Source organism: Sorex fumeus, unplaced genomic scaffold (genome assembly GCF_029834395.1).
Source record: "Sorex fumeus unplaced genomic scaffold, SorFum_2.1 ptg000010l, whole genome shotgun sequence".
Classification (NCBI taxonomy): Eukaryota; Metazoa; Chordata; class Mammalia; order Eulipotyphla; family Soricidae; genus Sorex; species Sorex fumeus.
The window spans coordinates 33726948-33743246 of record NW_026606067.1 but is presented as its reverse complement, the minus strand read 5'-3'; the positions used below and the strand labels follow the sequence as shown (position 1 = coordinate 33743246).

The following is a 16299-nucleotide window of genomic DNA, read 5'->3' as shown; positions in this document are numbered from 1 at the left end:
GGGGAGCTCCCAGGCAGGGCTGCTGGGCTTGGGTTCCACTTCTGGCCAACTCAGCCAGCCACTTTGGGCTCTGTGATGGCCATTCCTGGGGCTCCTCAGGGCTGCCCTGAGCGAGCTTACCCAGCAGTGCCCAGGGGCACGTGTGCAGGCTAGACCCCAGGCCCCACCGGGGCAGTTTCATAGACTCAGCATTTCTGTGACTATGAAAAGTTACACAGGGTGAAATGGAAACGTCACTGATTCAGTTGCTCTAGTTTTGGTTCTGTAGACATAGATTTCATTCAGTGTGTGAAACCATGGAAGGATTATTCTCTTTTAAAGGAATAGACCATGTTTCCATGTGGTGGGTTCTGTAAGCAGAATCTTCAATCCAGAGATTGAAATGGATCAAAAGAGACTCCTCTTCTTCTTGGGAGGCCCCGCTGACAGTTCTCAGTCAGCTGGGCTGGCGGGCCAGGCAGGGACCCGAGGGCCTCCTGCGGTGGGGATGCTGCAGCATCTAGGGGACCATGTGGCGCCAGGAGTTGAACTGGGTTGGGCAGGCCTCGCATGTACCCTGTCTACTGTATTTTCTCTCAGTGCCAGATTCTTGTTCTTCTATATTCTTATGTCTGATTTATTCTTAAGTCTTCTCTGGCAAATCATCATGTTCATCATTTCACTCAAGTCTTAAGGGAAATATAAAAGTAACCCCTACACAAAAATATGGAGTTTGGGCTGGGGAGATAGGACAGTCGGTAGGGCTTGGGTTTGACCTTGGGCACCCATTCTGGCCCTCCAGCACTGCCATGAGTGATATGAAGCCCTGAGTACAACTGTGTGGACTAAAGCAAACAAAGAAACAAAAATTGGGCACTTAAGTTAGGACATATATTCAGCTACTCCTTTAGAGACCTAGAATAATGTTTCAGTGAACAAGATAGAAATTTTATTTTCCCTTGATAGCCCCAAGGTAAGCAGTTTGGGCCTCCTGGTTTTGGTCCCAGTATTTTGTTTTATAATTGACATGTAGTACTGTAGCCTGTCCTCCCGCTGTTCATCGATTTGCTCGAGCGGGCCCAGTGAGACTTGTTAACTGTGTTTGGCATATTGAATACGCCACGGGGAGCTTGCCAGGCTCTGCCGTGTGGGTGGGATACTCTCGGTATCTTGCCGGGCTCTCTGAGAATCGAACCCGGATCGCCGCGTGCAAGGCAAATGCCCTACCCACTGTGCTGTCACTCCAACCCAACATGGGATACACAGTTACAAAATTGTTCATGATTAGGTATTGGTCATACAATGTTCCAACACACGTCCCTTCACCAATGTGTATTTCCCACCACCAGCATCCCGTTTCCCTCCTTCCACCTGCTACCCCCAGTCTGCCTTTATGTCAGGCATCCCCCCCCCCCCTCCCTCTCCTTTTGAGTATTATGGTTTGCAATACAGGTACTGAAAGGTTATCATGTATATCCCTTTACCTACTTTCGGCACTCGGTTCTTGTCTAGAATGATCGTTTCCAGCTGTCATTGTCATAGTGGTCCCTTCTCTATTCTAACTGCCTCTTCCCTCCCCTTGTGGCAAGCTTCCAACCATGAGCCAATCCTCCTGGCCCTCAGTCATGATTGTTTTCTTATCAGTGAGATTGGAGAGAGTGCCACCTGGAATTTGAAAGCATTTCTAGTCACCTGCCCTTGGTCAAAAATTTGCCCTGTGGCAGAAGTTGTTTTTGTTTTGGTGGGGGGGTGTCTACTACGGAGTGCTTTGACAACCCTGGGGTAGTAATGAGGGACATGAAGTGATGGGGATCAAATCTGGGGTCTCAGAATGCAAGGCAAGTGATCTCGCCCTTGGAGCTATCTTCCCGGTCCCCATAAACTAGTTTTATTTAGGGCTTTTCCAGGGGCTGCTCCTAGCTCTGTTTAGGAGACCACGTTGCTGGTACTGATTGAACTGGAGCCCACCTTGTGCAGGGCAAGCACCTTGACCCGCCTTTTCTGCTGACTCTGTTCCCATTTTAGGAATAAAAAATGGCTTAGCTACATCGCTTTGCAAATCCTTTGTCTTTAAATGAACAAACACAGAGCCTCTTTCAGTTGCACCAGAAGCATCTACCACTCCCGGGATTGGTCCAGTGCCCTCCGAGGGCAGTTATCAGTCACTTTGGAAAAGACTGTTTTATACTATGCCTCTTCGAGAACTGGATAATGTAAATGTGGTGCATCCAGCCAAAGTAGTGGCTTCAGAAAAAAATACACCACTGTTACATTTTTGAAAATTTCCCCCTTTGTTTCCTTCTTCTTTTTAGAGACATTAGAAGAGATGGACAGTGAATTGCTGAAATGTGAATTTTGTGGAAAGATGGGATATGCTAATGAATTTCTTCGCTCCAAACGATTCTGTACTATGTCATGTGCCAAAAGGTATCTTTATTCTGTTATATTCCCTCAACTTAAGCCATAAACACTGCAGTCAAACCAAAAAGCTCGTACAACTTACCAGTATAATCAAACAGCCTATATGTCATAGAGAAATAATATCAGCAGATAATTACCTATAGCTACTTTGGTACTTAACTGATAAATTTTGCTCTGAGAGCACAATGAGTTTTGCAATTAAACTCCTATTGAACTAGGAGTCTATTAGTAGTTAAGAATATGCTTGAAACAATCTCTCTTAGAAATAGGCCATTAATCTTTCCTGTATCAAAATAGTATTTATTTGTCAAATTGTTTTATCAGTAGTGAAATGCAGGAAATTACTTTGCTTTAAAATGTTTTCTCGGGGCTGGAGTGATAGCACAGCAGGTAGGGCATTTGCCTTGCATGTGGTGGACCCGGGTTCGATTCCCCGCATCCCATATGGTCCCCTGAGCACTGCCAGGAGTAATCCCTGAGTGCAGAACGAGGAGTAACCCTTGAGTATCACTGGGTGTGATCCAAAAAGCAAAAACAAAACAAAAAAAAGTTTTCTCTTATTTTAACCTTTCCCTATTTATTACACTTTTAAGATAGCTATAGTAATCATTGCATGACTGATAATTATTACATTACCATACCAAAAGCATATATAATATTTCAAAAATATCTTCCCATTAATATTATAGCTAAGTAGTACTACTAATAAAAAATGTTGTGGGCCAGAGCAGTAGTACAGTGGGTGGGGTGCTTACCCTGCACTCAGCCAACGTGCGTCTGATCCCCAGCACACAGATGGTCACTCTACTCTGAGCCCGCCGGGAGTGATCCATGAGCACGGAGCCTCCTGGATACTAAGCCCTGAGTACAGCGGAGTATGGCCCAAACAAGCAAACAAACACAAAAAAGTTTATTTTCTTTGATCATGACTTTAGCTTACATTTAAAAAAATTCTTTTGTGGCGACATATAGTTCATTGGGTTGGAGTTCATGCTTTTCATATGGGAGGCTTGGCTTCAATCCCTAGTTTCATTCACAGTGATCCCCCAAGACCACTGGGAATGACCCCTGAGCACAAAACCAGGAGTACCCCCAGAGCCACTGGGAGTGGCCAAAAATTCCAAAGTAAATAAAGAAAAATGTTAAAATCCTTCAGTTCTGACAAATTTGGATCCAGGTATTTATCCCTGAAGGTGAAAGGCTGCACACGCGCTACTTTGAAGTTCCTTCTCTACTCAGAAAAGCTATCCTGTGCCAGGTCATTCAAGGCCTGATTGGTACATCTGTGGAGTTTCTTCTTGAACATTATTTAGTATGATGCCACTGAAATTACTTTGTAAAAATTTGAGTTAAATGGGAGAATCATTTTCCTCAAAATTAGACTTCTTGGTTTCTCAGCCGTCAGTGTGTGAGTTACTCCCCAAGGTACAGAGGTCAGATTTGGGTCTCCCGCATGCAGAGCATGCACTCAGGCCATGATGTTACTCTGGCCTCAGATGTTCTTACTGATAGTCTGAGTCAGATTCTGTAACTCATGTTTTCATGTGGGGAGTTTATCAATTTGCATATACCCCAAGAAAGAGTAGTGGGCTTTGTTATTTTGTGATTGAAAGCTCTTGAGAGAAAAGACTGCCTTATGCACACATGCGCGCACACACAATCAGAAAAAATTATATGTCTTTACTATTTAGAAATACTGAAATAGGGAGCAATAGCACAGTGGGTAGGGCGTTTGCCTTGCATGCGGCCGACCCGGGTTTGATTCCCAGCATCCCATATGGTCCCCCAAGCACTGCCAGGAGTCATTCCTGAGTGAAGAGCCAGGAGTGACCTCTGAGCATCGCTGGGCGTGGCTCAAAAAGCAAAAAAAAAGAAAAATTGAAATATTTCAGGATATTTGACTTTACCATCACTCTTCTCCCAGAGGTGACTTCTGAATTGTTACATTATGATGCCTCTGCGGTAAACATCTTAGAAAGTTAGGATCCTGTCATAAGAAAATGCAGGTGGCAGAGCGAGGAGGAGAGAACTAAGAAAGAATTTCTGTTGCTTATTTGCCTGTCTGTTTGGGGAACTAAATGTCTGGGTACTGAAGCAAGGGTAAAGTTAGTTTCATTTCTTCCGACAATTTTCGTAAATGGAAACCGGAAACCTCTAGAGCCAAGCCCACAGAGAGGCATAATCACACGGGAGCCTGCTGAACTGTCTAGGGTAAAATTAGATGATCAACAGGAAAGCTTTTAAAAAATCCATTCAACCTTTTTAAGAGAAGCGGCTTTTTCATTTTCATAATATGCCTTACAGGTATTTATAAAAACATGTATCAGGAAAATTAATGTTGTCTGTGTACTGGATCTGGAACAGTAAAAATTAGTACTTACTGTCATTTTTCTGAACAGTCTTATTTCTTGAAGAAAATAAGAAATTACAATAGCAGATTTATATGCATAAAAAAGAGGAATTGCTTTTTTTTTTTTTTTTAGCCTTTCTGCAACTTTCAGAAATTTGTTTCTTAGGCCATTTATTTCCATTTTAATTTCTAGGTAAGGAATTGGTAAACTATGTCTACACCTTTTTTTTTTTGGTAGCCTATTTCATATGACTCCTCGCTGAGTTTTTAATTTTTTCATTTTTTAGATGGTTTTCTAAATTTTTTAATTTATTGACAGTTAAGAAAAATCATAATTCATTATTTCTTATACCTGCTTTTGTTACAGATTACAGAATTAAGTAGTTGTGATCAATTGGTATGACCCACAGTGCCTAAAATATTGATTAGTTCACACTATATAAAAAGTTTTCCAGTCCCTGTTGTAGGGCTTTGAAGCCCAATAAATATCATAGAACTTTCTAAAGCTTTCATCATGTCTTATATACATCCATACACCTGTCTGTATTAATCTTTTTGATAATAAAAGCAATCTCTCAGTCAGTTTTAAAGAAGTAGGTACTACAGTTTCCTGACTGATAACACTTGTATAACTTTTAAATCTAGCTTTATATTGTCACGCTTTAGTTACCACCTGTTTATATTTTCCTCTGTCTACTAAAGTTCAGAAATATAAATTTGAATAAACGTCTATCTAGTTAATGCATAATTTCCTTTCCTTCTGGGACCTTGAATTATTTCTGCTCCTATAAAGTCCTTTTTTTCTTTATTTTGCAGAAACTTTCTCACATTACAGTGTAACTGGGAGAAAACAGTAGCTTTTATAGGTGTCCAGTGTTATGTTGCGGAGCTAAGTTATGTCATACATAGAAGTGGGGTTTTTTTTAACCATTAGCATAAGCAAATCCATTCAACAAGATATCAGGGCTTCCTGTTTAGTCACGTGTACGGCATTTACTGATTCACAACTGCACTGTAAAGTCATAATAAATACTGAGTGGAGTGTCCTGTATATAATTTAATTATTTTTCTTACTTGAATCTCTTAGGTACAATGTTAGTTGTTCAAAAAAATTTGCACTTAGTCGCTGGAATCGTAAGCCTGATACCCAAAGCCTCGGGCACCGTGGCCGCCGCCCCAGCGGCCCTGACGGGGCGGCCAGAGAGCATCTCCTTAGGCAGGTCTGTAGAAACTCGCTTCACTCTACAACGCCCTTTTCAGAAACGCAGAGCAAAGTGCAATGCTGTGTTTTACTTGTACTGCATTTTCCAGCTTCCAATTACTTATCCATCTGCAGAAGAAGACTTGGCTCCTCATGAAGATTCTGTGCCATCTGCTATGACCACTCGGCTGCGCAGGCAGAGTGAGCGGGAGCGAGAGCGCGAGCTCCGGGATGTGAGGATCAGGAAGATGCCCGAGAACGCTGACTTGCTGCCAGTTGCACAGACAGAGCCGTCTATCTGGACTGTTGATGACGTGTGGGCCTTCATTCACTCTTTGCCTGGTATGTCATTCCCCACTTGGGCATCCCTGTTTTCTCGTATATTCACACACAGGAATGATGGGTTCACCCATACGTGTTGCCCAGAAGGGCGAAAGAAGTGTGTTTATAGATTACGTCCCATTTGCTATTGAAAGGTGATTTGTTTCCTCTCCCTTTCCTTCAGCACATCTGGTATTCAGCCCCCCAAGTCGATAAAAACTGACTAATTCTGCTTCCGCTGTGATCTCAGCTGGTGAAGATACTAAAGGTGTTCTCTTTTCAGTCTGATTTCTCTTGCGAGCCCAGTAGAGAGATTGAGTCACACACTTCCATTCTACTCTTCCATTTCCTATTCCATTTCCTTTTTATTTCCTAATTTAACCTCATCAAAATAAGATATGAGATGCTGATTTTTTTCTTTACATTTTGAAAGCTCATCAAGACCTTCTAGACGTCTAGATATTTACTTTCTTCTTTTTAAAAAAAAATCAACTTGTTTCTTTTAAAAGAAGCTGGGGGGGCTGGAGCAGTAGCACAGTGGGAAGGGCATTTGCCTTACATGCGGTGCACGTGGCCAACCCAGGTTCGATTCCCAGCATCCCATATGGTCCCCTGAGCACCACCAGGAGTAATTCCTGAGTGCAGAGCCAGGAGGAACCCCTGTGCACTGCCGGGTGTGACCCAAAAAGAAAAAAAAAAGGATGTTAATTGAGTCCAATAACTTAGTTAAAATAATCTGGGTCCTTTGATTCTTTGCAATTAGTAAGCATCAAGAAACATGGCTGAAATTTTAGTTTTTAAATAGACAACCAAAATCCAGCCATGATATTCCATTCCAATATTTGAGGACGCTTTCTAAATTGTCTGCTTTAGCTTTCATTTTGGTATTCTTTCCATCAGCTTTAAATCTTTATGTTCTTTATCTTTTTTCTTTAATACAGCAATAATCTTTTACTTTTCCACTTCCTCCATTGAGCTAGCTACTAAAAGTGTCTGCCCTTTTGCTCCTAAGGACACCACATGGTTAATGTGTGAATACAATTTTTTACTTATTTTTAAAATTTTTAAAAATTGAATCACTATGAGATAGCTACAAAGCTTTCATGTTTGCGTTTTGGTCATACAGGGATCAAATACCCATCCCTTGACCAGTGTACATTTTCCACCACCAAAATCCCCAGTATTTCCCCCAATCCCAATCCTTCCCCTGCCTATGTGGCAGACAATTTCCACAATGCTCTCTCTACTTTGATTACACTTAGTATTTCGACATCAGTCCCACCATTACTATTTGGAATTTTCCTACCACCACTCAACCCGTCCAGAAATGCCAGTGCTAGACAGTTTGTTTTGTATTGCTTGTTATAAATAGCATATAATGCCACGTGGCCACACGCTTTTGGGATTTTAAAATTTTAATCATTAGGGTCTGGAGATATCTCTGCAGCAAGCTGCTCGTTTCCAAGATTCGTTTGTGTGTCTCTGCATCGTGGCCATTTAGGAGCTTAAGGAGTAGCTGGGTTAGTTCGTGGCCATTATTTCAGAGTCCCGTTGGGGGGTCCTCCCCTGTCCCGTGGGGCCTGGCGTTTGCCGCTACTGCTCCTGCATACCTGGGCTTCTCATTGGGTTCTCATGATTTATTTTTTAATTAGCAGTTTTGCCATTCACTTTGGGTTTTTAACTATAAAAACCAAGTCGTTGTTTAATATTATATTTGGCCTTTTTGTGCATTTTATCAGTTCTTTTGCTTTCCAAAATAAATACACCCTTTTGAGCTTGTCTATAGACTTACTAAAAATTAATCCAACTATTGTTCTTAAATTATTTTTCTATGGTCTGGAGCAATAGCACAACGGGTAGGGCATTTACCTTGCATGCGGCCTACCCGGGTTCGATTCCTCCCTCCCTCTTGGAGAGCCCAGCAAGCTACCGAGAGTATCCCACCCGCATGGCAGAGCCTGGCAAGCTCCCCGTGGCGTATTCGATATGTCAAACACAGTAAGAAGTCTCACAATGGAGACGTTACTGGTGCCCGCTTGAGCAAATCAGTGAACAATGGGAGGACAGTACTGTAGTGCTAATCTTTCTATGAAGGTGACCATGGTCCCAGAAGCAAACTTATATAACAGGTGTTCAACTTGAGTGAAGAAAATTCAGAAAAATTTCTTTTTTTTTTAAAGTAATGTAAGCCACGTTACATTTTATACAGAAATTATGAAATTCCCCCCTCCCCCACCCCAAAGCTTGATTTTAGAAATGTTAAGGTGTTTTTTTTCTTTCCTTTTTTTAAAAAATGTGTTATGGTCACTTTTAAAGAAAGATAAAATTGCATAAAGGAGGACTTTATTCTTTTTGGGAAGATATGTCCTCACTGGTTGTAGTTTTAATATATAATAAATTTCACAGGCTGGAATGATAGTACAGCATGTAGGGCATCGGCTTGCACGTTGCCGACCCAGTTTGATCCCTGATATCCCATATTGTCCCCCGAGCACTGCCAGTAGTAATTCCAGAGTGTGGAGCCATGAGTAACCCCGAGTACCACTGAGTGTGATCCAGAAATTCAAAAAGAAAAAAAAAAAGATAAATTTCTGCATTTAGACCAGTTTAAACATCTTGAGAATTGACACTTGAAAGATCTTAAGAGAAAGATCTTCAGAGAACGTTGGTTCTGTTATCTTCAGAAGCAGCCTCTGTCTTCCAGATGGGGCTCTTGAGGGATGAGTTTGAGGCTTCATCTGGTAGAAAATACTTTCTTTCCTGGGGTGGAGGGTTGGTGCCCTCCTGAGACGTGGAGTGAGACTAGCAGACACTGGTGTTCCTTTGTCACTGGGCCTGCCTTCCCGGCCCGCTCCATGCCCCCAGGAGACATTTGCTACAAAGCTTCTCTAGGCTTCTTTATATGAACCTTGGTTGCATTTTTGCTTTGAGGAGTTTTTATTTTGGTTTTTGATTTTGTTTTTCTGCTTATAACTTGAGAAACTTCTCTGAGTTGATTCAGACACTTGATTTTATGACCATTTTATGGAGAACACTGTATTTAAAAAAAACACTTTATAATTTAGAACTGTTTGGTACTGCTTTAAGAGTTCCTTAATATGCCCTGGTTTTCTTACAAAGATTAAGTGTGACCTAGTTCCAAAGAACTTTGACAGGCTAAATATCAGACTTGTTTGTTTAATCAGTTACATCTTTTCTCTCAAAAGTTTTCTTCTGAATAGCTTAAGACAAATCTCATACCAGAAAATATCTTTTGTCTTCATTTCTTTATGCTCATGTAGCCTGGGTAAACTTGCTCTTGAGTCGTTTTGGCTAATGCTGGGCTCCCTCCCCCCAGGTAACTCCCCCCCCACCATCTCGCCCCCACCTCCACCCCTTCTTCTCAGGAGTGGTCTATTGCCACACTTCTCTCATAGAATGGAGAACCTTGTAAATCATATAGTCTCCTGTTCGTTTTTCCTTTTAAGAAGGGTTCCCTCTTTTACTGGGGTGCCTGCATCTACTCCCTTGGGTTTCTCTTCTCTTTTTATCATGCCATTCTGTTCCGATCATATTAGGATTTGTAGGCAGTACACCCAGGTGATGACCAGAATGAAAAATTTTCTTCTGATTTTTTTGTACATTGACAGGTTTTTTTTTTCAGGAGCCAAAGTTAGTATAGCGGGTAGGGTGCTTGCCTTGCATGTGGTCAGCCCGGGTTTGATACCCGGTACCCTCTATGACCCGCCGCCCCCCCCCCCCCCCCCCCCCCACACACACACACACACACACAGGGATTGGTCTCTGAGAGCAGAGCCGGGAGTAAGCCCTGAATAAAGAGAGGTGTGGTCCCAAATATCTCCCCCTCTTTTCACCAGAATAAATTTTTGAATTAAAAAAAAAAAACACTAAGTTTTGCATTTAACTGTAGTTATCTTCCTTAATTCTAATGTCTTTTGCAAATATCCACCTATTCCCTATCTGTGAATCAGTAATCGATTTTGTTTCTGTTGGTAGGGATTCTCTAAAAACACAATTATGTACTATTTTTCTGAATACTTACTCTCCAGTACTGAGTGGCTGGTTATATCTTCGTGAGGTCATTTTTCATACAGAGTGGTTTTTATTTTTTGATTTGGGTACTTGTGAGTTCAGCTGGGACCCGTGACTGTGTGCAGAGGTCCAGACTCGCCCTGATGCTGCAGGTTATCCAGCTGAACCAACTGGGAAATGCAGTTGGTAGAGATGTTGTACATGTATTTGGGTGCATTTTATAGAAGTAGAGTCTAGTAAAAACTTAACTCTACCTCAATTAGTACAAGTTATTTAAAAGTTCATATTTCTTTGACGAGTTTCTGGAAGCATATGTTCTTCTGCTTTTCCTCCTCTTCTCTATGTCCCTATTTTTCAATTTCTGTATTATGATATATGCTTCACTACTTTTCTTTTTGTGGTTGACTTAAAGGAAGTTGTGATCTAAAATCCAGAGATGATGTTCTTTATTACTTTATTAATATATTTAAAAATATTTGAAGAGGGTTCTCCTTATACTGGGCATCAAGAAAATACCACAGAGTTTCCTCATGGAGAATTCCTTTTTCTATTCCCAAATGTAGCTCTTACCGTCCTGTTACTTCTCATTGCTCCTGTTTTTCTGAATCTTAGTAAGTTCTGCCCTTTCTTTCTCTCTCTTCGTTTCTTTCCTATGTTCTTATAAATAAGACTGAAGAGAGAAGAATATTAGTTCTTTCATAAAAAGAAGGATGAAGTCACAACTAGTTGCAACATTAGTCAGTTTTGTGTGCCCAGTTGTGTTGAGAGCTACCTCTGGGAAAGGAAAAGGGCTGGCCCACGGTGAGTAATCTCACTTTCACTACACAGTTTCCGGTATGTGATAAATGAGCAAACCATAAACATTTTGTGTAGGGTACTTCAGAAATTCACACTAAGATGTGATAAAATAATAAGCAGAAATATTGAAAATCTGGATGCTGTGTAGGAAATGAAAAGGATACAATCAACAAAGAATGTCTGCGATCTGTGCTCTAGCAGACTGCATTCTTAGTGTTTGCTTCTTCATTCAGTTCCTCACTTACTCAGGAAGGATGTAGTTAGTACCTATGGTGCTTTGTGCTGGGCTTGTAAACAGGGATACACTGTTGTCTCCTATAAATGATACATTTACAATAGAAAGTGTAGTCATTCCTCATGGTGGTATCCACAGGTATGTTCTAGCATCTCCATTATCTTTTTATTTTCTGTTAGAATGCTAATTTGAAAAAAAAAATGAAAACTTTGCTGTTTTTATTCTTAAATTTATTTTTTTTAATTTTACTATCTCTTCTTCTGGGCTGGAGCGATAGCACAGCAGGTAGGGTGTTTGCCTTGCATGTGGCTGACCCGGGTTCGATTCTTCCACCCCTCTCGGAGAGCCCAGCAAGCTCCCGAGAGTATCTCGCTCACCTGGCAAAGCCTGGCAAGCTACCGTGACACATTCGATATGCCAAAATCAGTAACAAGTCAGTCGCACAATTTGTAGTGAGACGTTACTGGGCCTGCTCGAGCAAATCGATGAACAAAGGGAGGACAACGCTACAGTGCTACAGTCTCTTCTAAGTTGAGCTATTTTCAGGCACTGTAATATAGTTCAGCAGAATTATAGTAGAATTACATGATAATCTTAATGAATTGATTCTGTCCTGAGTATAAAGTAAGACTTTAAAATCTGCTTGGCAATTGAAGGTCATTAAGTAAGATTGGTATAAATGATAATGAAATCAGTCCTCTGGCACTTCAGAAAATGTAAATTGTTATTTAAATGGCACAATGTCATGTTTTATTTCTCTGTACTTAGAATGTAAGGGATATATCACATAGATAAATTCATGAAGTATTTCGGACTTGGATTAATTGTGAGTTAATCCAAGTCTGTTCGATGTTGACAGTATTGTTTTTGTGTGTGTGTGTGTGTGAAGATGTTTTATTCGAGATTGATCACTATACATTTTACCTGTTTACTTACTACTTACTTACTACTTCCATGGTATTTTTTCAGAACAACAATCCCATCTTAATTACTTTACCTAGATTTCAAATTCTTATTTGAAATTAGAGTGCCAAGATATTTTCTTATCTTAAGGCTATATAAATTTCCTTTATTTCTGAGCCTATATTTCAGATACTCAGACCCAGCATTACTGTGACTGTCAGGAGAAACATCTAATTGTTGTATATTAAGCCTAACTTCCTTCCTCTGATCAAATTCTAGGCTGCCAGGATATTGCGGATGAGTTCAGAGCACAGGAGATTGATGGACAGGCACTTCTCTTGCTAAAAGAAGACCATCTTATGAGTGCAATGAATATAAAGCTAGGCCCAGCCCTAAAGATCTGTGCACGCATCAACTCTCTGAAGGAATCTTAACAGGATCACAAAATCTTGTGATAACTCTCCTCACACAAATGTAATGTGTAAGGTAAAAAGGCTGAAGTTGGCCTTAAAAATCACACTTTCTTTGGTGGAGAGCCAAGCACAGTGGGATCTATGCCTCAAAAGCTGACATTTCTTCAACATATTCATGCATTTTCATAATTTACCAACATTGGTGAAATTAATTTTACATGTTGCACACAACATTGAAAGACTTGTTACAGAGGGCCATGATATTTTTCAAAGAAATGTGTTATACTAGATAATTTTTTAAAGGGTGATGTTTATCATTAATATAAAAAGTCCTTTTAAAAAGTAATTTGATGATTTACATTTTCCTCTTTTGATTCGGTTTTCGTATACATTTTTCTACCCTGTAAATTTTCTATAGGTTGTGATGAGAGATAACATTTGGAGTCCGGTGACTGGAATTGTATGAAATGAGGTATCATTGTGTGCTTTAGAGAAACATCTCTGTTAGTTGCTTTGTGAAAAAGGTTTGCATTCTTGGATAAATAACACTATCTGTGACTTGGAAGAGTTGGTTTCTGTTCCAAATTTGAGTGAAGAGTTTATTTGGTATTGCTAAATATCCTGCAGTTCTCAAGAGAAGCAGAGATGTCAGGTCAAGATGTCAGCAGTGCCAAGGTTAGGACCCTGACGTAGGAGTGACCAGTGTTTCAGTATTTCACCAAAAAGGATATTTTTTTAAAGGATCATAAGAATATTATATTGACGTATTTCAGATAGCACTAATGTTCTGCTGAAGTTTTTTCTCAGTTTTGTACATACTAGAAAGACTGAAAGTCTGTTAAATTGGCATATAAAAAAAGGTCGCATGTTCAAGTAATGATTCTCAGAAGGTACTGATTCATACTATCTTTCATATCTGTGTTCCGTTGCTCTGGTGAGGGCATATGATTATAGTTTATGAATCAGTGCTGGCGGGCAGATAGTTTTAGCAGATATGTTAGATATGTCATTGCTCTCTAGATTATTTTAGATATTGAACATGCCAGGTTTAGTAGAATGCGCGTTGCTCTTTCTGGATTAAACCCTTGAATGTTTCCTGCGAAGCACTTATACCAAGTGGTAGCTCTTGGATGGCCAGATCTGATTTTCTCTATGTGTTTTAAGGAAAAAACAAAGAAACAATTTCAAACAGAATCTTTCACTGAACAGTTAGTGTTCTACAGACCTACGACACTAAAACAGAATCATTTGTGAGAGCCCTGGACAGCAAACACACACTTTAATCTTATCACTTGAGATGTTTAAATGATTGAAGGAACATACGTGAGTGTTTTGGCAGAAGTCCAGTTCAGTTGGAAGGGCTGGTGGGTTTCAATCACTGTCACTGCTCTTTGCAAAAAGATTGTGTTGAGCTAGTAGAAGACTAAAGATGTCACTAGAGACATCACAGATATTTATCTTTTGGCTTTGTGTACATTAGAAAATGTTGATTATTTTTATACAAAAATACAGCGGGTAATTTTTTTAATCTTTAGATGCCTCTTGTTTGAATGTATGCTATGTGGGATTCCTTTGTGTAGTAATGGTTTAAAAAAAAAGATGTTTACTAATAGTTATATGTAGAATTAGAAGGTGTAATATAGTGTAAGGCTCATATTCCAGACCTACAATAGTTTGTACTCTTCATTACACATTTCTTCATACCGTGTTTTTAATTAATGGGTTACATGTCAAGAAAGGTTAGGTACTCTAGACTCATAACTACTTATTATATGCTTGACTTCTCTCTTTATTTTGCAACTTCAAAACACAAATTTAGGCTGAGCTTTGGTAGGAGAAAGTCCGTTTTACAGGGGTTAGAAAAACTAAGGAGACTCCTTCCTGGAATTAAAATTGTTATGGATAATCCACAGACAATTGATAGTAATTTTTTTTTTCTTGCAGCACACTGGGCAATGCACAGGGATTACTCCTGGCAGTGCTCAGGGGACCATATGGGATGCTGGGAATCGATCTGGGGTTGGCCGCGTGCAAGGCGCTACCCGCTGTGCTATCACTCCAGCCCCAGTAAATTCATTTTTGAAGATTGCCTCCCCTCGTAATAACCGTTATCTCTCAGAACTACATTAGCTGTCTCCTTTTAGGTATTAGCTTCTTACCATTAGGAGTCTCCTCTCACTGTCTTCCTCTCCTAGTGTCAGTCATCAGGAACTCGCTGAAAGCCCTGTGCCTCGCACTGTGTTGAGATTCCAAAAGAGCTTACAAAAAAATGGGATTCTATTTGAGAGCACCTTATAATCTTGAATGCTATAATCATAAGAATAGTTCAGAATTTCTATTGTCCTTATTCAAATCATACTCAGAAAATCTGCTTGTCTTTTCCTCCCCTCAAGAAATTGTTTTCTGTTTGGTTTTGGGGCTACACTGGGCATTACTCTGGCTCCTCTTGGCCCAAGGATGAAACTCGGACATTCTGCCTGCAAAGCACAAGTTCCAACCCTTTGAGCAATCTTCCAGCCCCTAAATTGTTTTATTTAGAAAGGGATCACTTACTTGGAACTGGTAGTTCTTGTTGGTGCAGCCGTTGCTTTCTGTATGAGTTAACCTTCTTATTTCCAAAGCTTCAGTTAACTTTAGGGGACAAGGGTAGTGGCTCTGGTTGTCACCTCCTAAGCTGGAAGCACAGCATGGTGTGGCTCGGGGAGGCAGAAGTGCACTTCTCACTCTCCCTCGCGCTGCCAGCTGCTTTAGGGGTCTGGCTGAGAGGAGAATGACAAGCAGGTAGGGGGCACAGATGGATCCTCTGCCCCTTTTCTTATTTCTTTATACAGACTCACTCTTTTCCCCCTGAGGAAAAAAAAGCCCTATACGTTTGAAGTTTTATACGCTTTAAGTCACGTGTTCCAAAGAAAGTAGGAAAAAAGCTGATTTATATAAATTTTTGATGTGATGCAGATTTTCCTTAAGCTTTGTGCAAGTGTGTGTCTGACACAGCCATGCAACTCTGGTCGAGTCTGTTTACGTTAAGTGATTGTGGGCCGAAACCCTCCACTTGGCAGTAGCAGAGAACTCTTCCCTTGATGGCACTTTGACTTTGCTCTAGCGTTCTCCACATGGATTTTTTTTTTTTTTTTAGTTCTAGTGAAAGGCTGTCACGTAGGAGTACTGAAGATAGAATGGGAAGAAAGAACTGTTGGTGAAGAAATGGAAAATGAGAGAGGGACAGCTAAGAGACCTGCTACTTGGCATATTTCTCTTGAACACTGAACGTAGTTCTGCACTTTTGAATTTAAGACTCATACCTAGTTTTATATAGAAATGATTTTTTTCCTTATAGGTAGCACACATTTTTTTTTGTTCCTTGGTATACTGTTGCATTTAGAACCATATGAAATAAATAATGTTGTAACTATGCCTTTGAATACTTTTTGACATACTAGTTTTCATATATCAAGTGTGATATTAAAGTCAGATACTTATTCAAGTACCGGTCTTAGGTGGAAATCTGTCATATGTCCATCTCACTGACTCGTTCAGCCGAATGTCATGAAGTTCTGTTATTTGCATTTGTAGTGCTTTGGTATCACCACAAGTAAGGTAGGGAAGCAGTATACTTGTTCAGTCCTAGGTTATTTACACATGTGTG

General features: G+C 40.3%; 1 protein-coding gene across 1 annotated transcript in view; it reads left to right on the top strand.

Annotated features, from left to right (window-relative positions):
* The window catches only part of PHC3 (polyhomeotic homolog 3), an 86584-nt gene extending 72884 nt beyond the window's left edge, over positions 1–13700 (top strand). The window contains exons 12-15 of the mRNA XM_056110631.1: positions 2292–2406; positions 5838–5970; positions 6062–6293; positions 12520–13700. Coding sequence (XP_055966606.1) covers positions 2292–2406; positions 5838–5970; positions 6062–6293; positions 12520–12674 — 635 coding nt within the window. The 3' untranslated portion in view covers positions 12675–13700. The remainder of the gene's footprint in view (positions 1–2291; positions 2407–5837; positions 5971–6061; positions 6294–12519) is intronic.
* The last annotated feature ends 2599 nt before the right edge of the window (positions 13701–16299 follow it).